Genomic DNA, 24,744 nt, shown 5'->3' with positions numbered 1-24,744 from the left:
TGCGATTTTTTTTTTTTACCAAAAATATGTGAAGAATACATATCGGCCTAAACTGAGGAAATGTTTTGTTTTTTTTTCTTAATTTAGGATATTTATTATAGTGTGTTTTTTTTTAAATTGTTGCTCTTCTTTTGTTTATAGCGCAAAAAATAAAAACCGCAGAGGTGATCAAATACCACCAAAAGAAAGCTCTATTTGTGGGAAAAAAAAGGACATAAATTTTGTTTGGGTACAGCGTCGCACGACCGCGCAATTGTCAGTTAAAGCGGCGCAGCGCCGTATCGCAAAAAATGGCCTGGTCAGGAAGGGGGTAAATTCTTCCAGGGCTGAAGTGGTTAAAGAAGAACATGCCTTAGGCTTGGTTCACACTCATATGTACGACAAAGCAAGGCCACGTTTCTATGCATTTTTGCATGTTCTTGTGTGTTTCGTGTAGGGCAGCCCATTCATTTTATGGGCTGCCCTACATGCTAGAAACAAGGAAAAAAAACACCCAGTCTCTTTTCCAAAAACGGCCACACCAAACTGCATGGTGCTTCAGCAGCTTGCTGTTTGGTGTGCAAAAAATGTGGCATGTTTGCAGATGCGTGGGGGTGCCATTAGCAATTAATGGCACTACTGCATCTCAAAGATGTCAACACATTTCTCTGCATGTCAGGAAAGCACGTGATGTTTGCTTGTGTTCCTGGCTTACAAGGTTTGAACCAAGGCTTTGGAAACTCAGACACATTACACAATGGGGGAGATTTAGGAAAACCGGAGGGTGCAAAATCTGGTGCAGCTCTGCATAGAAACCAATCCGCTTCCAGGTTTTATTGTCAAAGCTTAAAGTGATCGTAAGGCCCGTTTCACACTGACAATCTGTTCAGGTCCACCTGTCAGTTTTTTAGGCGGACCTGAACGGACCCTCCATAGATCTCTATGGAGCGTCAGATGTCAGCAGTGATATGTCCACTGACATCCGACCCGCTCCGATCCGAAAAAGTGTAACGGAGGAAAAACCTACTTTTCCATCCGTTTTCGGATCGGATCGGTTGACAACGGACTCTACGGTCCGTCATCATCTGATCCCCCGTAGGGGAGAGTGGAGCTCTGACAGGTCAGTCATCTGCCTGCTCAGCGGGGATCGGCGGAGCGATCCCCCGCTGAGCAGAGCGGGCTCCGTACACGGACACGTCCGTGTGAAGGAGCCCTTAGGGTCATTTTTTTTTTTTTTTAAATAACAAACATATCATACTTACCTCCACTGTGCAGCTCGTTTTGCACAGAGTGGCCCCGAACCTGGTCTTCTGGGGTCCCTCGGTGGCTCTCGCGGCTCCTCCCCGCATCTGATAAACCCCTCGGAGAGGCGATTCCCTGAGGGGGTTAGCAGGACACAGAATGCCGGACTCAGTCCCGCCCCCTGGTGCCCGCGTCATTGGAATTGATTTGACAGCAGCGAGAGCCAATAAATATCAATCTATCCAATCAAGAGCCAGGATCCCGTGGAGAAAGAGACTGAATGAAGGGGTTCAGGTAAGTAAGACGGGGGGGCTGGGGGGCCAGTGACTGGCAGGTGTTTTTTCACCTTAATGCGTAGGATGCATTAAGGTGAAAAAACACGAACCTTTGCAACCCCTTTAATTGAACAAGCTGAAGTTCGAAGTTGATTGGGTATCATGAACAGCTGCACTAGATTGGGCTGTTATGGGCTCCATAAGTATCAGTATACATTTCTGACATTGAGCCGTATAGAAAGAAGCTGCCCTTGTTTGGATTTAGTTACTGTAAAGTATTACCTTTGCAGTCTATAGGACACCGGCAGGACTGACATCATCTAATTCATGATGGAAAAATGTGGTAGAAAATAAGCAGGAAGACTGGTGTTGATTAGAGAAGTCATGTTATCGAGTAGCAGAATCTTGAGAGTCTAAACGATCCACCATGTTCATTTGTGCTGGCAGCTGAAACCGACCTGTTTGGTATGATGTCAAACTTGTGCAAGCGGTTTGCAGCTAGATGTGGACCTATAATCCCGACTTGTCATTTTGTTGGAAATCAGCTTGTAATTCTGTCATGTGTTTGGTGCACATTTCTGTTTTGCTACTTGCAAATAAACAAGTGAATCTGGCAGGCTTGCAATGTGAGTGCTGTGCCTTTTACATTCCAGATGTGGAGTGGACGGACTGGTTTGACAAGTATGAGAGCACACGGTACAGAGATTGGGAGAAACTCTCTGAATTCCAGGCCAGGTATCCTGACAAAATCTGCACCCATCCTGTTGACATCAAGGTACAGTGGAACATCGATTTAAGAGTAACTTGGTTTGAGAGCGTTTTGATTTGCGAGCAACTTTTTAAAAAAAATTCTGCCTCGGTTTGCGAGTGTTGTCTCGCAAGACGAGCAGAATTCAACCTAATAGGGCCTGCAGTACCGCATTCGGCCTGACGCGCGAGGGCGCCGGAACCAAGCACAGCCAAACAGCGACGATCGCAGCCGATTGCCGTCATTTGGCAATGCTCGGAAAGACACGGAAATACGCGGAAATACTCAGTTTACAATATACATTAGCCGAGGTGTCCTCGGGCCTTTCCAGCCGTTTCAGAGGCTCTCCGGCGCCCCCACCTCTGGCCGCATGCGGTATTGCATCCCATTGATGTCAATGCGGAACAAATTATTTTCGTTTCCATTGACTTCGATGGGAAAACTCGCTTTGATATGCGAGTACTTTGGATTACGAGCATACTCCTGGAACTGATTATGCTCGTAATCCGAGGTTCAACTATACATGAAATCACCATGCCAGAGTGCTGATATATTATGGTATAGGCCAAGGGTAAGCAACCTGGGAGCCAGCCCTTTAAGAACTACAAGTCCGATCATGCCTCTGGGAGTATTTGTAACTTCCAGCCTTGCAATGCCTCATGGGAAATGTAGTTCCACAGCTGGAGGGCCCCAGGTTGCCTACCCCTGGTATAGGCTAATCATAAAAAAGTAGCTCAGATTGCCTCAAACACTAAGATAACCCCTGTGAACTAATGTAAAAATATATGGGTGCCACTCAGGCTTTGGAGGGTCATAGTCCAACATCAACTGCTAAGAGTGTCGTCTGGGAACGGAGCTCGCCCCAGCATCAGACATTAACATACAGCAGAGAAAGTATCCTATCACGCATATCACTGCAAATCCACTGTGAAAGAGTATGTGGCAGTCTCAGCCCGGGCTCCAGCCAAGCCACGCTCCATTGCATTTTGCTCTACCCTCAGGGCATAATCATGAGGATCCCCATGATTAAGCTCCGGTGGGAGTGAAATGCGTCGGAGGTGTGGCCTGGCCAAAACACGGGCTGAGACTGCCACATACTCCTTCACAGTGGATTTGCAGCGGCTTATAGGATACTTTCTCTGCTGCACTAAGATAACCCCCACTTCATACTCGTTTTGTTCTAGCAAACATTATTGGGCCATCCCACTTTTTTTGTCAACTCTCAGTATGGTAGAACATCTTCCTCCTTATCTCACGGATAGCAGCACTATTAGCCCTCCCTCTAGCCTATTCTAACCTTGCTTGATGCCACAGATTCTCTTCATTACAATACGCCACTGCCCAAAACTGCTGATAACAGCTTATGTGTGCATGGACACATAGGATAACATGATGGGGAGTTTAATGACTGTAGAAAAAACCTCTACAGCCAAAAACAGCTTCTGTAAAAACATCAAAAAACGTCCAGTGTGCATGAGGCCTTATAGTGTAAAAATATAGTGAACACCATAGGCGTGGGCAGGAGGTGTGCCAGGGCACACCCAAATCACTACATGCTTGAGCTTCCCCCCGGTTTGCCCCCACCCTGCGCAGTGTTTCTGCGGGGCGAGGGGGCTCTCTTTTTCTGAGGGGCGAGGGGGCTCTCTCTCTTCCTGGCTGCTGCAGGGGATGTTTCAAGATAGAGAGCGGGGAAGAGGCTAGTAAATATGTCATTTACCGAACCGTTTGTTTTCTAAATGAACACAGTAAACACACACACACTCACTGTGTTCATTCACAACTGTAGCATAGTAAATTGTGTTTACTATGTTTCATTTTGTGAATAAACAGGAAGCCGCTCAGCACAGAGCACTTCCCATTTATTCACTGTCCAGTACAGCTGAGACTGCAGAGAAGGTATATTTTTGAGCTTTGTGGTGCTCACCCTAATGCGATAGTGGGTAGCACTTTCGCCTAGCAGTAAAAAGGGTCACTGGTTCGAATCCCAACCACGACACTACCTGCCTGGAGTTTGCATGTTCTCCCTGTGCCTGCGTGGGTTTCCTCCGGGTACTCCGGTTTCCTTCCACACTCCAAAGACATGCTGGTAGGTTAATTGGCTTCTGTCTAAATTGGCCCCAGTATATGAATGTGAGTTAGGGACATTAGATTGTAAGCTCCTTGAGGGTAGGGACTGATGTGAATGTACAATGTATATGTAAAACTCTGCGTAAATTGACAGCACTATATAAGTACCTTATAATAATAATAATAGGCTGGTGAACACACAGTTAATATTAAAAGTATAAAAATATAGAAATACACAGTAAATATTAAAGGTGTGAAAATACAGAAAAAACACAGTAAAACATACATGAGTGTATCCTAAGTATAACAGCAAATAAAACTTTACTATAAGAAGGAACTCAATAGTAATTCAGTGAAAGGAAGAACAGACATACGGTACCGTGTGGATATTGTTTTTGCTGCCTGTCTCGTAGTTAATAAAACATCAGGCTTCACACCCAGGAACAACGGTTTCCCATTGCTAACCATAAATAAGACCGTATGCTGTATATCCTATTACATCCTTTTTTGTGGTCTCAGTAGGCATCCTAAGCTCTTTTGGAATGGCCGGGTTTGTTATCAGTGTCATTCCTAAGCATGTAGTGCAGACAGCCATGCAGAGGGAGCAGGAGCCTTCACATTCACATCTCACTAGGTAGGGAATTAGGTGGAGTGCCATCAAACGACCTCACAGAGAGCATTTAAAAATGTTGTTTGGTTTAACAACAGGGAAGCAAAATCTTGACTTAAATAATAAATTATCAAACAAAGACCATATTATATGTGAATGGAAAACAGTACATAAACTGTCATTCTCACAAATATTATGCTGGATCTCACAGGAACAAAGGCAGCTAGGACTGGACTAACTAAGCCAACAAGAACAGGCAAATCTATGACATTAGTAAACACTGAATGGCTACTGGTTCAAATCAGAAACAAATGTGGTATTGAATGTAACTATCACTTTTTAACTTCCAATTAAGAAGCTACTTGAAATTTAAATGCAACCTCAAACATAGCTCCCAGCTGTCCCTGATTTTGTGGGACTGTCCCTGATTTGGAACAATGTCCCCCATTCTTCCGCATTTGTCCCTCATTTTGGTCTGAGCTATATAGATGTATATAATGTGCACTTTTTATCTATTAAAAAGTGTTTCCCAGCGCTAAACCATTCAACTGATTTCTAAATCGCTGCATTTGTAAATGCCAAAAGCCAATATAAAGGAATAGTAGAGGTAAAAAAGCACTTGTGGGTTTAACCAATCTTGTTTGTAAAATTCTCCTTTAAGGGGGTGTGGCAAGGGGTGTGTCCTATACCTACATACTTTTGCTGATAGGTGTCCCTCATTCCCATCTTAAAAAGTTGGGAGGTATGCTCAAATACATTTTTATTTTTCGCCTTTTTGAATACACCCAAAGAGTCACAGGTTTAGACCTGGAATGGACATGTAGCAACTTAGGCATGTGCCAGAAAGGCTGGTGTGTTTGTGGGCTGTAGCCTGCCTAATCTAAAGCTAGTCATACACTGATCGAACTTCAGGCCAGTTCCTGATGAACCATCCAAAATCCACATATGAGGGTTACCAGGTTGGCACTCTTTCACATGCCATCCTTCGATTGAAAAAGTTATAATATGGAAATGTTACCTCATTTCCACTAATGGTACTGTAGCTAGTAAAATGTGTTTTATTGTGGTTTACAGCACTTTGTAGTACATTACTCACCTTACTGAACAAGCTTAGAAGTGTATTGGATATGGATTTCCATGTAAGAATTCATATGTTAGACAAATTACAATAGAACTCTGTATAAAGTTGTAGCATATGTCACTAAGTACATAAACGGTTATAAAATATTTAGCAATTTTGGCAAACATTTGCATTTGGTAACATGTACCTTGTGAATTGCAGGTTACTACAATGAACGGGTCCAGTATACCAGTGCAGGTCTTTTATAAAGGTGGCCATGATTACAGGTTTGAGTGCCGGCAGAACGACCAGATCCACTCACAATGTCCAAAATACAAAGTCCAGTTTCTTTGTGGAAAGCCTGGTAAGTATATTTTCAGAATGGAAATCATGTTTGTATAAAACCACAACAGCGGGTGAAATTATTTTATAACTTATACATCAAGTGCTACAAGTATTGGTAGAGTTACAGTTATCTAGGGACGGTCAACCCGTAGTTTTGAGTACTTTTTCAATGTTACATAAGTCTTATAACAGACCACCCTAGAGCTTGTTACTAAGATAAAACAAAAATACGGAAATATGGTATTTACTGATATGAAAATATGAAAAAAAAATATTTAACATTTACAAAAATAGTTAAAAAAATGCTTGATATATACAGGGGGTAATTTACTAAAACTGGTGCACACAGAATCTGGTGCCGTTGTGCATAATAGCCAGTCAGCTTCTAGATATTATTGTCAAAGCTTAAAGCGGTTGTATACCATCACAATTTTTTTTTTTTTTAAACCTGTAAGGCAAAAGGCATAATGAGCTAGTATGCACCGCATACTAGCTCATTATGTAATACTTACCTTAGAACGAGGCATCGGTAGCTGTTCCCGGTCCAGGAGCTGACATTTCCTCTTGGCGTGTCTTCCGGGTTCGCGGCTCCGGCGCTGTGAGTGGCATGCGCGCGGGAGGCTTCTTTCCGGCAAGGTCCGGCAGCGCCTGCCGAACCTTCAGCTGGACTTTCACAGTGCATGCGCCACTGCATGCAAAGTGAATAAACCGTACAGGTTTAGGAGATATTCATTTTACCTACAGGTAAGCCTTATTATAGGCTTACCTGTAGGTAAAAATACAAAAAAAAGGGTATACAACCACTTTAATTGAACAAGCTGCTGCTAGTAACTAATCAGTTGGAAGCTGATTAGTTACTATGCACAGCTGCACCAGGTTCTGTGTGCACCAATTTTAGCAAATCTTCCCCACAGTGTACATCACAGTTTTTCTACATATATCCACTGCATGTGGTTACATTTTTCATAAAAATAAAATCCATATTTTTGTGTGATCTTGGTAAAAAGCTAGGGTGCTGTAGTATAAAAGTCCAAAGTAACATTGAAAAACGACTTATTTTTTTTAACTGTCTTTTTATTAAACATGTAATCTTTTCCCTCAATAAAAATATACTTTGGACTATAGGAACAAGATCCTGTTTAACGGAGATGAATCTGTATAGATTCCATTGGATCCCAATATACAAATAAGTCCATCTGTTACTTTTATATAATTGGCAATCATAAAAATAAATATGAAACATGCAAAGAAACAAAAACTGATATTTTTATGCAACATTTCAGCAGTTAATAATAAGAATTTTAAAGTAATTAAATAAATAAATAATATAATAAAATTTAAAATAAGCAATTTAAATGATACAAGGACATCTCTAATAAAAGTTGCCAAAAAAAGAAATATCTCCTGGTAAAAATGGGTTGGATGTTAAAGCTAGAGTGTTTTTTCCTTACGGCATTAGTAAAATGACTTACCTGTAATGACGTATGTCCAGTGATGTGCAGGCTGTTGGATTCTAGATAAATGTTCCCGGCAGAGATGCCCCATCCTCTTCCTGTCTTTGAACTTCCAGTGCTGCGGGGGGGGGGGGGGGGGCTTATAGCTTCACGTCTGTGCGCTTAACTGCATTAAAGATGGTCTGATGAGGACTTGCCCTCCTACCCTCTCTTCCATTGTGAAAATTCTTTGATTACACACTGCCTGTAACACAGTCTGGGGCGGGGGGGGGGGGGGATCCTACGACCGATTCATGTTATAGGCAGTATCATCAGTGAAAGAACTTTTCTCAATGGAAGAGTAGAAAGGGGGGAGGGGTGTCCTTGTTGGATCATTTCTTTCTGTCCTCAATGTCCTTAACAACCAGTGACAGGAGGGGAAGGGGTATAGCGATAGCGATAAACATGATGCTTTGATACACAGCATACAGAGACAGGCACTTTGCCTATCTCTGTATGCCAACTCAAAGAAGGTCTTAATTACCTCTAAATTCATCATCTATGAACTGGAGGTAATTATATTTGAATTTGGTGCAGTGATAATGCCACTTTTGTAACAGAATCAATATAAAAGAATTACAGGTCGACAGGGATTTTTTAAGCGGGCGCAGGCCATATTAAAGGGCTCTACCACCAAAAAATGCTGTTAGGGATTTATTCAATTCCCCAATTGTGTCTAAGGTTGGTTGCAGGATATTTGACAATATCTGCCACTTCTAGGCCACCTTGCTCCTATCTAAAGAGTAAACACCCTTTTCAATGCCTTGTGGGATTGCTATATAAAGTTCAATGTATTTCTTTGTAACATCAAAAGTGGGACCCTTAACACTCTAACAGACAATGTTCTGAATAAACATAACTTCCTAGCAAGAACAGAACTACAGGAATCTGACCACAAAGAGATGTGCTATAAGAGGTCAATATATGGAGAAGTGTTTTAATCCCATGGAAGGAAAGGAGAAAATTGAGTTTATATAAATTAACTTAGAATCATTAACTATGGACCTGATCCCTAAACCTATGATAACTATGACATGTAGAGGTTGTAGTACTTGCCGTAACTGTGGGAAAATCGGTGTGATTTCTGTTTTAGTGGATTTTTTTTTTTTATAACCTGAAATGTTGCCAAATTCTTTTAAAACCTTGTGAAGATTAGGTAATGTAATGAAGCAATTCATCAATGTCAGACTCACGTCATCTGCAAAAAAAGATCATCTGAATTCCTTATTCTCTTTATGCACACCCTATATACCCTAAGATTATCGAATTACTTCTGAGAGGTGTTCTTTACATTATATAAAAAGTAATGGAGATGAGACAACCCTTCGTGTTCTTTTGAAGTGGCATATGACAATTTAATCTAAGCTGTCAGAGTTGAATAGTTTGAGAAGCTTTTAGAAAGGTTCCTTTTAAAGTGTATCTCAGGACAAAGGAAAAAAAAATCATGCATTACATATCAGCAGAATGTGTACATTGACTACATTATATTCCTTTAAAGGCCCTGGGGCACCGTTCTCCCTGACACTAATGATGGACCACCATTCCCCCTACTGACACCGTCAATGGGGCGCTATTCTTCTCATTGATATCAACTGTGGGACGCTATTCCTCCCATTAAAACCAATGATGAGGCACTGATGCTGGGGAAATTTCTACTCACCCTGGCCACAGTTCAGTCCCCCTAAAGCCTGAAGGACAGTAAACTGGCCCTTTGCTTAGAAAGTTTGGAGACCCGTGGTCTAAAACATAGATCTCAAGATGAGAACTGATAGGGCTAAATAGGTTCCAATAGGTTTGCACAAAGCATAGCACAGCTCTGAATTTTCTGACAGGATCAATAGGTATTTTTGTACTTATTAAACACTTGCCGACCAACCGCTGCAGATGTACTGTGGCAAGCTGGCTCGGCTGTGCAAATTGCCGTACCGGTACGGCGATACGTGCACTTGTTTTCGTGGGGGTGCGCGTGCTCTGATTGGCCAGCATGGAAGCCAATCAGCGGGTCCGGCAGACTTGATGTCTGCCGCCTGCCCGCGATCGTTCCGCGTAGGGACAGAACGGGGATATGCCAAAGTAAACAAGGCAGATCTGCGTTCTGTCAGGGGATGACATCTTCCTGCTAAGACAGAAAGACGGATCTGTGTGTTTCTCCAGTCACACAGTCCCCCATACAGTTAGAAAACACAAACTGGGAACACATTTAACCCCTTGATTGCCCCTTCCCTGCCAGTGTCAGTAGTACAATGTCAGTGCATCTTTTTAGCACTGATCACTGTAATAATGTCACTGGTTCCCCAAAAATGTCAGTTAGGTGTCCGTTCTGTCTGCCGCAATGTCGCAGTCCCTCTAAAAAATCACTGATTGCCACCATTACTAGTAAAAAAATAAAATAAATAAAAATGCCATAAATCTATCCCCTGTTTTGTAGACGCTATAACTTTTGCGCAAACCAATCAATATGCGCTTATTGGGATTTTTTTACCAAAAATATGTAGAAGAATAAATATTGGCCTAAACTGATGAATAAATTAGTTTATATATATATATATATTTTTTTTTTTTGGATATGTATTATAGCAGAAAGTAAAAAATATTGCTTTTTTTATTTTTCAAAATTGGCAGTCTTTTTTTTGTTTATAGCGCAAAAAATTAAAACTGCAGAGGTGATCAAATACCCCCAAAAGAAAGCTTTATTTGTAGGGAAAAAAGGACGTAAATTTTGTTTGGGTACAGTGTCGCACGACCGCGCAATTGTCAGTTAAAATTACGCAATGCTGTATTGCAAAAAATGGCCCGGTTATTAAGGGGGTAAATCCTTCCGGGGCTGAAGTGGTTAAACAGATATCACAAAACACTTTCAATGATATATTTAAGAGATCAAATGATAGCAAATAAGAAAAGTTCATTGTTAGGGTTTTCATGTCTTTAAACCTGTACATTTTGGACCATATTTGTTACTTACTACAATTTATCATTGTGTGATAGGATAAGTGAGATTAGTTAGTACAGAAAATAATACATGTAAATACACTTTGTCATTAACAGCAGCAACTCTAGAAAAAAAAAACCCTGGTTCAATGGTTGTATGAGAAGTCTAAAGCCAGGTACACACATACCAAAAATCAGACAGTTCAGTAGAAACCAGATGAGTTTTGGTCTATATGTACCCCTTACTGCAGGGATATGCAATTAGCGGGCCTACGGCTGTTGCAAAACTACAAGTCCCATCATGCCTCTGCCTCTGAGTGTCATGCTTGTGGCTGTCAGAGTCTTGCTATGCCTCATGGGACTTGTAGTTCTGCAACAGCTGGAGGTCCGCTAATTGCATATCCCTGCCTTACTGTTCAACAGAAGCAGCTCCAACAACAGGCTTCTGTTGAACGGTCCTTCTTGAAAACCAGCAATGACTGCAGTGCTGATCTGTGTATTCTGACATGGGGGAGTCCCTGCTGTCAGAATACAATAGGAATGGTGGGGGGAATCCCTGCAAACACATCACTTGTGTAAATGCAGGGATCTGTGTTTTTTTTTTTCATTCCGCTGTGCAGTAGTTAATACAGCTTAATGCAGTAATGTTTGTTTTTCCATCTATTTTCCTCCCAGTAATACACCAGATCACAATCTGTACTAGTTCCAACCTATTTTATTAAATACAGATCTGAAGGAAAATATATTTCAGAACAACTGGGTACAAGTTGTACAACACTATGGGGTTTATTTACTAAAGGCAAATCCACTTTGCACTGAAAGTGCACTTGGAAGTAAAGTCGCTGATCTGAGGGGGACATGCAAGGAAAATAAAAAACAGCATTTTAGCTTGTACATGATTGGATGATAAAATCAACAGAGCTTCCCCTCATTTCAGATCTACCCCTCAGATTTAGAGTGAGTGCAACTCCAAGTGCACTTGCAGTGCAAAGTGGATTTACCTTTCGTAAATAACCCCCAATATTTTTGCCTTATCTACAATGACTCTAATATATTTCTGTTGAAAAATAGTAGGCTTCCTGGGCAGATCACCAGGTAAAAATACCTTTACCACCTTTCCAAACCCAGATATTACTGACATCATCACTGTGCAAAGCTTGCACAGCATGTGCAGTAAAAAATTGTGGGAGGGGCCCAACAGAACATCCCACTATAGGCTGCCTGCAGAAAACTACAGGAGGGGGCGGAGACAAGACCAGTCACTTTGCACAAGTTCAGAGAGCAGCAGTGACTGGTCTTATTATAGGAGGGAGTGCAGGAGTCACTTTATGCTGGTTTAATGCACAGATCTGGACAGGAAACTCAATGCACGCCATGATTCACGTGGGAGAACACTTGCCTCTAGTAATTAGACAATGGGGTTGATTTACTAAAGGCAAATAGACTGTGTACTTTGCAAGTGCAGTTGCACTCTTCAAGGGCATTTGCTCCAGAGCTTTGTAAATGAGGTAAAGTTCTGTTGACTTCCATCATCCAAGCATTTGCAAGCAAAAATTTTGTTTTTTTGTTTTTTATTTAACCTTGCATGTGATTGGGTATTCTTTGCAAAGTGAAATTTCACCTCATAATTGTGTTTAGCATAGAGTTCAGCATTAAAGTTAAACAAATTGCAAATGCATACAGTATATATTAGTTGTCTTATGAAATAAACTTTGCAAGGATAGCAGAGACAAGATGAGACATCATTTTAATCTGTTTTGGAAAAAATTCCTCACTGAATTTGGCATTTATACACAATTGTCAACTGCATCATCTTTACCACATGTCTGAAGTAAAATCATATTTTTCCCTTGTCCCCCCAGGAACCTGATAGTGGTGTTACTATGCAAAAATGAACAATTGCATTCCATTTTGGTGTTAAATACAACACATGTCCAGTTTCTGAACATTAACTCCTTATCCCTGTAGGAATGTCTACATTAGATTGCAAGCTTCTCGGAAATGATAAATTCTGACAGTAATCCTACAGCTGAAATAATTGACAATATAAGAACAGGATTTGATGATGTTATTCTCAAAGGATGTACTGGGTGTAAAAAAATGTGTATGGAAATATTATTTATGTCGCAGTAGGAGATTTGTGACCTTGTTGGACGGCTGGCAAACAGCTATAATAATCAACAGATAGAAATGGAAGGGTTTGGCTTATTTGTCCTTCTCTCTAATGCTGTGCAAACCGTGCTGCAGAGAAAACAATACATGGAGTTCCCTAAAAACCTGATAGAGCATTATTAATAAAATTGCTGGGTGCCATTCTCAACCGGGGTTCAGTTGAACTCTAGGATGACTAGTTGATCTCCTATTTAATGATGGCTATATAGTCCAACACCACTTGGAAGAGCCAGCGGCATGGCACCAGTGATCATTTTCGCTGTCTGTACAGCTGGCATTCTGACTGCCACTGTAAGGGGGGCATTCCTACCACAGACCCCCAATACATGCTATCAATAATGTTTTTAGCTGTCTGTAAGTAAATTTGTTGAGTATAGCCTCAAGTAAGGACACCTAAACCTAGGCATAAAAAGTACCATCATCCAAAATGATATAGGAAAACAAGGAAAGGGGTACGATCGTGAGGGTAGCTGCTGAGGCTAGCCACACAAATGCTCGAACCTCAAAAATTAGTAATGGACTATCTTGGTACTGAGAAATACAATTACAATTCTTGGATAAAAAATTAATTTATTACATATAAAAAAAGGGGAGAAGAAAAAGACATACAAAAATCACATTAAAATGATTGCATATACAATTTACAATTACTCAGAGGTTTCCCCTAGAAGTATCTGTTGGTGAAGTGTTTTCCATAGATTAATCAGACCTCAGCTAGTTTCACGGTTCAAACACTGCTTCGTCAGGAGGAATAATCTATAAGACAAGTAATCAGATGAGACACAAAAACAAATAGCGAGAATATATGACAACATCAGGTAGATAAATACAGTTCAGCAAAAACAGTGGAAAATTGCTTACCCAACAGGTCAATTGCCAGGTACAAAACCCGGCGCTCAAAAATCTACAAGAGAATAAGGTTCAGAATGTAAATATTGGATCAGATATTACCCGTATATGGCAAAAATTGTGCTTTCAGGAAGAGGAAGGAAGGGAGGGGCGGGGGGTCCAATATATGGGTAATATTTGATCCAATATTTACAATCTGACCCTTATTCTCATGTAGATTTTAATTCTGCACAATCCCCCTGGTCCGCCGCGGGGGGGGGTGATTTTTGAGCGGCCGGGTTTTGTACCTGGCAATTGACCTGTTGGGTAAGCAATTTTCCACTGTTTTTGCTGAACTGTATTTATTTACCTGATGTTGTCATATATTCTCGCTATTTGTTTTTGTGTCTCATCTGATTACTTGTCTTATAGATTATTCCTCCTGACGAAAGCGGTGTTTGAACCATGAAACTAGTTGAGGTCTGATTAATCTATGGAAAACACTTCACTAACAGATACTTCTAGGGGAGTATTTGTAAATTGTATATGCAATCATTTTAATGAGATTTTTGTATGTCTTTTTCTTCTCCCCTTTTTTTATATGTAATAAATGTATTTTTTATCCAAGAATTGTAATTGTATTTATCAGTACCGAGATAGTTCATTACTAGTTTTGGGGGTTTGAGCATTTGTGTGGCTACCCTCAGCAGCTACCCTCACGCTCGTACCCCTTTCCTTGTTTAGCTGTCTGTAAGGGTGGCATTCAGACTACTACAAAAAAGGGGACATGAATTGTTCTTATAGGGGTACCCCTAAACCTGATAACTATTTTAAGTGTTACCCTGGGGTTAATAGGTTGAGGAAGGCTGCCATTGACAGTTTATCAGCTGGAGAAATTTATTCATTAATAGAAGCCAACTTTGTATATTTGATTATGATTCCTGAAGTTTCTTAATATATTAATATACATATTATGAACTGAAGTCTTATTGTGAACCATGTTCAGCACTACTAGTATACATATTTTAGCTGCCTGCCTTGTGTATTTGAAACACATAATTACACAATCTTCCACTCATGTGTTACAGTGAAGCCCAGGCTGACAGTGACTGTGGACACCAATGTGAACAGCACCATCCTACATCTGGCAGACAGCACCATGTCTTGGAGAGCCGGGGATGTCATTGTAGTGGCCAGCACAGACTACTCCATGTACCAGACAGAGGAGTTCACAATACTGCCGTGCAGAGCATGCACTTCCAATCAAGTTAAAGTGGCAGGTAAATAGCCATGGTCATTACGAGACCTTGAATATTACACTGACATATGGAACCACTATTGTATGAAACTAGTGTGATGCTTTACTCTACTTTTCACAAAGACTTTACATTTCCTAAAGTCAACTTCTGCATGGACCTATGATTGTATGATACACTTGTCAGATTAGACAGTTGAAAGTTCCTCTTCCTCCTTGGAGTGTTTGCTCTGAACATGAGACCAACATGCAGGTCTCATGTTCAGAGCAAGCACTCCATGATTCCCACAGCGGGTCCCATACGATGCCAGTTTACCTCCCCTAACTTAAAGCTCCCCTAAACCTAAAGTTTATAGTTCTACCAGCATAAAAACAGATATAGCAGATTTACACTATGCAGACAAAGCAAGCTTTTCTAAGATACTTCCTGCGCTGGAATGTTGACTATGTGCCATGATATTAGATTCTACCTGACTTGGGAGGTGGATTGGACCTTCTGAACTAATACTGACATCATCTATGGCATTAATGAAAACCTTTTACTTTTTATTAAATGTTGTCTATCACAGATGAGGTGGTTTTTTCCTCAGGTGGAAGTGTCTATCATCCACCTTCTAGCTTAAAGTGGGCATAGAGCAATGTGCACCTATTGAAAGCCATGAAGTGTTTCTTAATATTTGTATGAGGAGTCAGAGAGCACAGGAGGAAAATGCCTCCATTGCGGCTATTGACAGATTACCTCAACTGTAGGCTGTCCTTTAAGTGACCCATTGCTATTATGATTTAGCAGGTGCTTGCCATTGACCATCTCTCACTCATCTCAAATAGCAATAACACAGCTGGATATGGTCTCCTTGTTTGCTAAAGGCCAATATAGAGGTTTATTGCAGGTGAACATTTGCATTAATCACATTGTGAAGAATAGGCCAGATTATAGTTCCTACCTTGAGAAACCCAACCATTGCATTTCTCTATATTTTCTGAGAAAAGATGAAAAAAACATGATAAGTAGTGGAACATTCTTCTCCATTTAAAATATTATTTCACTTTTATCTTTGGTATCAGGACTACAAGGGATATTGGCTTCTATGAATTACAGTATCATGATAATTGTATCCACCCAATGTGACTAGGACTGCATTCACTAGGGAAATGCTGGAAGTTTCTCAAAGTAAATACCAGCTAAGGGAAGTGTAGCCCAATAGAGAAACAAAGACAAGGATATAAAAGCAAGCGGTGAATGAAAAGCAGAGGTCAGCCAGAGAGGCATACATTTGGTGTCTATTTCACTATAACACGTCACTATCATGATCTACAATGAATGTAATTCTGTAATTTTAGAGAAGGTGTAAATCATAGCTAAATAAAAAAAAAGAACAGTGATGGGACCATAATATACCACTTATATTTCTACACAGGATTCACCAGAGAGCTGTGGCATGTTATGCCCTGTACACACGGTCGGACCTTCCGACAGAAAATGTGCGATCGGAGCTTGTTGTCGGAAATTCCGACCGTGTGTAGGCTCCATCGGACTTTTTCCATCGGAATTTCCGACACACAAAGTTTGAGAGCTGGATCTAAAATTTTCCAACGACCCGTTCGTGTAAATTCCGATCGTGTGTAGACAATTCCGACGCACAAAGTGCCACGCATGCTCAGAATCAAGCAGAAGAGCAGCACTGACTATTGAACTTAATTTTTCTCGGCTCGTCGTGTTGTACGTCACCGCGTTCTTGACGTTCGGAATTTCCGACCAACTTTGTGTGACCGTGTGTATGCAAGACAAGTTTGAGCCAACATCCGTCGGAAAAAATCCGATGGATTTTGTTGTCGGAATGTGCGATCGTGTGTACATGGCATTCTTATGGAAAAGTATTTTGTACCATAAAAATTGTTTTTTAAAACATTTTGGAACACATTTCTAATCTATGTGAACAATAATTGTATAATGCATAATGCCCAAATATTGAAACTGACAGAGGACCCCTTTGTGTCTTCTCTTTCTCTTGATCACTTTGTGCCTTTTATGTATATTGACCCTTTTGTGTTTTCCCTGTCTATTGGCCACTTTGTGTCTTCCCTGTCTCTTAGCCTTTTAGTGTCCTCTCTATCTATTGATTCTTTTGTGCCTTCTTTGTCTAATGGCCACTTTGGGGAAGATTTGCTAAAACTGGAGCACTCGGAATCTGGAGCAGCTGTGCATGGAAGCCAATCTTCTAACTTCAGTTTGTTCAATTAAGCTTTGACAATAAAACCTGGAAGCTGATTGGTTTCTATGCAGAGCTGCAGCAAATTTTGTAAATCTCCCCCTTTGTGTGTTCTCTGTCTATTGGCCACTTTGTGTTTTCTCTGTCCCTTGACTGCTTTGTGTCTTCTCTGTCTATTGGTCTCCTTGTGTCTTCTCACTCTATTGCCACCTTTGTGTCTTCTCTGTCTATTGATCCCTTTGTACCTTCTCTGTCTAATGGCCCCTTTGTGTTCTCTCATGTTATTGGTCCCTTTTTGTCTTCCCCCTTGATTGGTCCTTTTGAGACACGGGATCCCATGGCAACTGCATGGGCTTGTGTGACTTAAATACATAAATACTAGTCTTGTAAACACTAGGATACATTTTTTTATGAATTTTACCGTAGCACACAAAACACCTGCCTCATTTGTGTCTAGGTGACAATTGCAATATACTTGCATTATATACAAAATTTTGGAAATTCTCAGACAAGAGAACTAAAGATACTATACACATTTAACATGATTTATTGCTTTCAAAGGTAAATAGTACCTGCTATGTTTTTGTTTTATTATTCCCCTTAAAAGTAGAAATGCTGCCATCATAAAGATTCTATAACTATAAGTACTCATATGAAATTTTTTTGCCGATCAAGCTTTATTATACACAAGCTTTATATACAAGCCTTGATTACCATCAGTTTAAAATAAATGTGTATTATATTAGTGAATTGACTGATAAATGGAATTCATCTTGCTGTCGCTGACAGTATTGCACCCAGTAGATATTGTTTCATCATTGTAAGGATAGGACTCCCTTAAAGTGTTACTAAACTAACAATAGTAAAATCAGTCTGTTTAGGCAGTAAAACATGCTTGTTATACTAACTGTGGAACCTAAGGCCTTAATCCTCTGCATTGTGTAAAAAGCCTGTTTGATCCTGTCTTCTCTGATCCTCCTCTTCTTCCACAGTCCCCAATACATCTCCTGATATTACAGAGCCTTGGGGGCACACTGCACATGCTCAGTTTGGTGTGTATTGCTAGAGAGTTTTTCTTTTCTTGGGAGGGTGCATGTGATCAGCACAGGGCCAATCAGCACTGTCCAGACAGAAGGTCAGGGGTCATGCAGCCTCATAGGATCCATTGATCAACTTCAATACAACCAACCTGTTGTTTTTTTTTCTTGCGATCACTGCCGGCAGCTATATTACCATACTGAGTAATGTCCTGTTTACATGTCCATAATGACGGAATGGTTTATAGGGATAAACTAGGCACATGCCCATGAAAGCATTGCTCAGGAGAGCAGCATAGCATAGTTTAGGATAATTCTCTATCATTTCAATTTTCTTAGCTCAGCGGCTTTCTTTATTATGAAAAGTTCTGGGTAGAATGGAATGAACTTTTGTGATGCTTAGACTAATTTATGAAGTATTTGCTAACAGTGCCCAGGGCAGCATCATATCCAAGATATAGCCTTGATGACAGGCCTCCATTAAAGAACATGACCTGTTCATAACTTGGACTTGTCTTTCAGCTTGGAAACTATTGCATATACGTTTGTCAATGAACCTTTCAGTGGATTAAATTAATAGCGTGGATTTTAAAAATATTATTAGACACTCCCCAAGTAAACTGTAAAAAGTATTTTTTTCACTCTTGTCACTTTGTGTGATATACAATACAGTTACAGAAAGTAGTGTCTTATCTTCCTTAATCTGATAACGACAGTTTCTTGCTGATGGGATATTGCGTGTTGAGGCAGATCGGCGTTAGTGTACGCCCATATGAAAGCATCCCTTTCCAGAGGCAAATCTTGTAATTTGTCCAAGAACTCCGAATATAACATAAATCAAGATAATCACTATAAGATAGACTAGAAAACTGTGTACAGTAATTTATTTACTGTAAATGAGACACTATAACCAAAGAGCCCTATTCCATAGAAGCCATGGTTTCCATGCACTGCACTGATCATGGCCAAAAAGCCTTAAACAGCTGTAGTGGTATGAATAGCTCAATAATATTAGACCATATTTACACTATATATCAGTAGTTCTGGACATGCATCTGACTGTTTGGGGTATAAAGGAAGGATTTGCATGGCTATAGCAACTTTGCCAAAATGAGAAACAATTCTCTTATTTTGGGATATGTGATGGAACGACCAGAGGTGTAGCGTGGGGAGTGCAAGGGGGGCCGAGGCCCCGGGCGGAAAATTTAGGGGGGCGAAATCCCGGCTCTGTCCCGCAAACTTTCTATTTCCTGTGTCCTGTGTCTGCGCTCCAGCCGCCATGTTTAGTCTCAGGCTGCCCCTGTGATTGGGCAAATGGGGTCATTTGTGGCTTTCCTCTTCTACCTCCGGCTCGGCACTGACATCATTGTAGTGCGCCGCACATCTTCGGCTCAGCTCAGCTCACCTGGTCCTTGGCTCCCCCCTTTCCATAGACAAGGCTCTTTTTGGCAGACCCCTCGGACCCCTAGCTTGGCCTATGCCGGCCCCGCATCCCCCCGCACCACAGGTACCACAATCTTCTGGACACGGCCGTGTCTCTGCCCATAGCCTGCAGCCATCGGGGGCTACACCTCCAGAGCGGCTTTCCATCCTCCCCAGCATGGTCACTGGAGCTCTTTCATTCCGAATGTTAACCCCTCCATGCCCGTAGGCTTCCAGTGGTCAGTGTGGTGTAGTGGGTATTGTAGTAATCAGTGTAGTGTAGTAGGTATTGTAGTGCTCAGTGTAGTGTAGTGTAGTATAGTGGGTATTGTAGTGGGTGGTGTAGTGTAGTGTAGTTGGTGTTGTAGTGGTCAGTGTAGTGTAGTGGGTATTGTAGTGGATATTGTAGTGGACAGTGTAGTGGGTATTGTAGTGGGTATTGTAGTGGTCAGTGTAGTGTAGTGGACAGTGTAGTGGCTATTGTAGTGGTCAGTGTAGTGTAGTGTAGTGTAGTGGGTATTGTAGTGGATAGTGTAGTGTAGTTGGTGTTGTAGTGGTCAGTGTAGTGTATTGAGTATTGTACTGGTAAGTTCAGTGTAGTGTAGTGGGTATTGTAGTGGACAGTGTAGTGTAGTGGGCATTGTAGTGGGCATTGTCGAGACCCTTCGGGGTAAGACTGTGCTATATTAAGATTCAACTCAACTCAACTCATTGTAGTGGTCAGTGTAGTGTAGTAGGTATTGTAGTGGTCAGTGTAGTGTAGTGGGCATTGTAGTGGTCAGTGTAGTGGGTATTGTAGTGGATAGTGTAGTGGACAGTGTATTGTAGTGGCTATTGTAGTGGTCAGTGTAGTGTAGTGGACAATTTAGTGGGTATTGTAGTGGTCAGTGTAGTGTAGTGGGTATTGTAGTAATCAGTGTAGTGTAGTGGGTATTGTAGTAATCAGTGTAGTGTAGTGGGTATTGTAGTGGTCAGTGTATTGTAGTGGTCAGTGTTGTGTAGTGGGCATTGTAGTGGTTAGTGTAGTGTAGTAGGCATTGTAGTGGATATTGTAGTGGTCAGTGTAGTGTAGTAGACAATGTAGTTGGTATTGCAGTGGTCAGTGTAGTGGGTATTGTAGTGGATAGTGTAGTGTAGTGGACAGTGTAGTGGACAGTGTAATGGTCAGTGTAGTAAAGTGAATATTGTAGTGGTCAGTGTAGTGTAGTAAATATTGTAGTGGTCAGGTATTGTAGTGGGTATTGTTGTGGTCAATGTAGTGTAGTGGACAATGTAGTGGGTATTGTAGTGGACAGTGTAGTGGACAGTGTAATGGTCAGTGTAGTAAAGTGAATATTGTAGTGGTCAGTGTAGTGTAGTAAATATTGTAGTGGTCAGGTATTGTAGTGGGTATTGTTGTGGTCAATGTAGTGTAGTGGACATTGTAGTGGGTATTGTAGTGGACAGTGTAGTGGGCATTGTAGTGGACAGAGTAGTATAGTGGGTATACCCTGATCTGTGATGCTGGGGCTGTATACTCTGTCCTGTGATGCTGGGGCTGTATACTCTGTCCTGTGATGCTGAGCTGTATACCCCTGGCACTATGGGTTGAAGCAAGTGGAATACAGGGGACAGGGGTGGGGCTTATGAGAAGTTGGAGGGGTCAAAAAGGAAGGGGGGGGTCTGGCGCCCCCCCATCCTAAAACTTCACCAGCCACCGCTGCAGGTAGGTTAGTGTAGTTGCCAGTGTAGGAATCTGGCTGGTCAGTATTATTGTAGGAAGGGACTCGGAGAGTGCTAAAAGTCCGTAGGTTAGGGGGCGCAAATTTCTTGCCTTGCCCCGGGCACTGACAGCCCACGCTACGCCACTGGGAATGACACATGTGAATACCTTCTGTTCTAAGAAAGCTTTACTGTGCTATTCGTTCATTTTAATACATAGGTAGACATTTTAAAGTATTAAAGAAAATCAAATCATCTATGGGCTGCCTAAGAGACTTCTTTAGTTTAGCTTGCAGACTGAAATAAAAAACATGCTAAACAGACTAACAGGGAAGAGATGGGTTCTCCCAAATTCATTAAAGAAATGGCTGTGAAAAAGTTCCATGCACATTTCAAGAGTTTCAAGAGACTACTTTGTGACTTACTTACAGAGCAGTAAAGGTGGCTTTCACCAAAGATTCACTGGTGGTGAACCAATTACACTTATATTAAACACATGCACCATCAAGACTCCCCTTCCTGTAATAAATGTTTTGGTGAATGTCAGATTAGCTGCTTTATAAATATGCCCCCTGTGCTGTAACCACATGATTCACTCGCTCCTTTCCCCCTCCTCTCCGCGGCACCGGAATTGTAACTGTGGAGGCCTGGCTGTGAAGCCACGCGAGCTGCGCTGCACGTTGTGAATGTCCAGGCAGGGAGGGAGGGGGGAGAGGTGAACTTCCTTCCAGCGCCAGGGGAGGAAGTGGGAGGTGGGTGCCTGTCAAAACTGGGTACCCGCTCCCCCCCCAAAAAAAATTACATGCCAAATGTGGCATGTCAGGGGGTCACCAGTACTTTAAGCGGAAGTTCCATTTTTGGGTGGAACTCCGCTTTAAGTGAGTCACATTTGGTGATGGCACTGCTTACCACTCTGTGGTATTATTTTTTGCTGTGCTTTACTGTGACCACACCAGTGTGTGCTAACATGGTCAGGGGCCATATTAACTTATGGCTGGGTGGTGAGGGATTGGTAAACACCACAGCCCAGCAGTGTAAGTGAAGCCTTAGGATCAACAAATAATATTGCTTGCATAAAGACCAAATGCATAACAGTTTAAAAAAAAAAAAAAAATATATATATATATATATATATATATATATATATATATATATATATATATATATATATATATATATATATATATAGTATTGGGACACTTGCATTTACATGCACATGAACTTTAATGGCATCCCGATTTTAGTCCGTAGGGTTCAATATTGAGTTGGCCCACCTTGTGCAGATATAACAGCTTCAATTCTTCTGGGAAGGCTGTTCACAAGGTTTAGGAGTGTGTCTATGGGAATGTTTGACCATTCTTCGAGAAGCAGTCTCTGCTCTAATTCATCCCAAAGGTTTTCTATCAGGTTGAGGTCAGGACTCTGTGCAGGCCAGTCAAGTAACCTTCACCCATAAGTCGCTCATCCGTGTCTTTATGGACCTTGCTTTGTATACTGGTGTGCAGTCATGTTGGAACAGGAAGGGGCCATCCCAAAACTGTTCCCACAAAGTTGGGAGCATGAAATTGTCCAAAATGCCCTGATATGCTGACACCTTAAGAGTTCCCTTCACGGGAACTAAGGGGCCAAGCCCAACCCCTCAAAAACAACCCCACACCAGTTTTGGATCAGTGCACAAAGCAAGATCTGTAAAGGCATGGATGAGCGAGTTTGTGGTGGAGGAACTTGACTGGCCTGCACAAAGTCCTGACCTCAACCTAATAGAACACCTTTGGCATGAATTAGAGCGGAGACTGCAAGCCAGGTCTTCTTGTCCAATGTCAGTACCTGACCTCACAAATGCTCTTCTGGAAGAATGGTCAAAAATTCCCATAGACACACTCCTAAACCTTGTGGACAGTCTTCCCAGAAGTGTTGAAGCTGTTAAAGCTGCAAAGAGTGGGTCAACTCGATATTGAACCCTACAGACTAAGACTCGGATGCCATTAAAGTACATGTGTAAAGGCAGGTGTCCCAATACTTTTGAATATATATATATATATATATATATATATATATATATATATATATATATATGTCATAGCCATTTGGATGGCCTCAATTACACAGCTGTTGCGTGAAGCCCATCAAAGGCAACTAACCGGTGTGTTTTGTGTTTGGAACTACATAAATCGTGGCAGGTTCTGAGTTCAGAAATAATATGCGCAATTTGAAAACCAAACTGTTTCTCTAATCATAGGTCAGATGTTTGTTTATACTACACACTGCCTTATGTCTGATTTTATTTCAATGAAAAGAAATACTTGACATGCCAAAATAAGAAGCATGTGTTATTTTACAGGATTTTGGTATCTGTTTTATGCTTTAATGGTTTTAGGCCTGGTCTAAGGGGATCTTGTAACAGGCCAACAAGGACAATCAGTGTCATAGCTGTATGAAAGCTAATTAATGTTTGTGCCATATGTCATATTTAATACTTTTCCATAAGTTGTGTGAGTGTCTCTTTATACATGTGTCTCTTATATATGTGTCTCTTTATACATGTGTCTCTTAAATATGTGTCTCTTTATACATGTGTCTCTTATATATGTGTCTCTTTATACATGTGTCTCTTTATACATGCACATTTTGGACAAACAATGTGAGAAAAATGACCTGGCAACTGAGACATATCTTTTGTACACTAGAGTGTATGTTTACCCAGAATGGGTTCCCAATGTACACGATACGTGAGCACAGCAGTGATAAACCTTGTGCTGATTATAGGACCAAAGACATACTTCTGTGGTTATTGGAACTTCTGCAGACATTGGAACTGGCTTCCTGGCTGGAGAGAATGCAACTTTGGCTATGCACTAGCGCGGTGTGTGGCAAAAGCATTCTCAAGTATCATAAACAGAAGGAACCTTTTTTTGTAGTTCCTGGCAAGAAAACCAAGGAACTTCTTGGGAAAGGGTGGACTGGTTAAGGCTTGGCTGCTTGTGGACGAGAGAGAGGTCACAAGTTAGAGCCAATTTAGGAGTTAAGTATAGGAAACATTGGGGTCGATTTACTATAACTGGAGAGTGCAAAATCTGTTGCAGCTGTGTATGGTAGCCAATCAGCTTCTTAGTTCAGCTTCTTCAATTAAGCTTTGACAAAAAAAAAAAGAAAACTGGAAGCTGATTGGCTTTTAGGCAGAGCTGCACCAGATTCATTTGTGGGCTGTGCATTTAAACACAATGACCAGCTACCATGACCGATTCATGGCTGAGATGACACCTCATCTTAGATGAGAGCGCCCCTGGTCATGCAGTTCCTTCTTGGAGGATGTAGCCTCTGTTCTTCAAAATTGCATTATACCGGTTCCTTAATGACCAATGATGTATGTCA

General features: G+C 41.3%; 1 protein-coding gene across 6 annotated transcripts in view; it reads left to right on the top strand.

Annotated features, from left to right (window-relative positions):
• The window catches only part of CEMIP (cell migration inducing hyaluronidase 1), a 200,677-nt gene that overhangs the window by 125,430 nt on the left and 50,503 nt on the right, over positions 1-24,744 (top strand). For all 6 annotated transcript variants that reach the window (XM_073618470.1, XM_073618471.1, XM_073618465.1 and 3 more), the window contains 3 exons: positions 2,150-2,271; positions 6,204-6,345; positions 14,836-15,027. In XM_073618470.1, coding sequence (XP_073474571.1) covers positions 2,150-2,271; positions 6,204-6,345; positions 14,836-15,027 — 456 coding nt within the window. The remainder of the gene's footprint in view (positions 1-2,149; positions 2,272-6,203; positions 6,346-14,835; positions 15,028-24,744) is intronic.

The sequence above is a fragment of the Aquarana catesbeiana genome, linkage group LG03 (assembly GCF_042186555.1).
Source record: "Aquarana catesbeiana isolate 2022-GZ linkage group LG03, ASM4218655v1, whole genome shotgun sequence".
NCBI classification, from domain to species: Eukaryota; Metazoa; Chordata; class Amphibia; order Anura; family Ranidae; genus Aquarana; species Aquarana catesbeiana.
The sequence above is the reverse complement of the archived record's forward strand: the minus strand, read 5'-3'. Positions and strand labels throughout refer to the sequence as shown.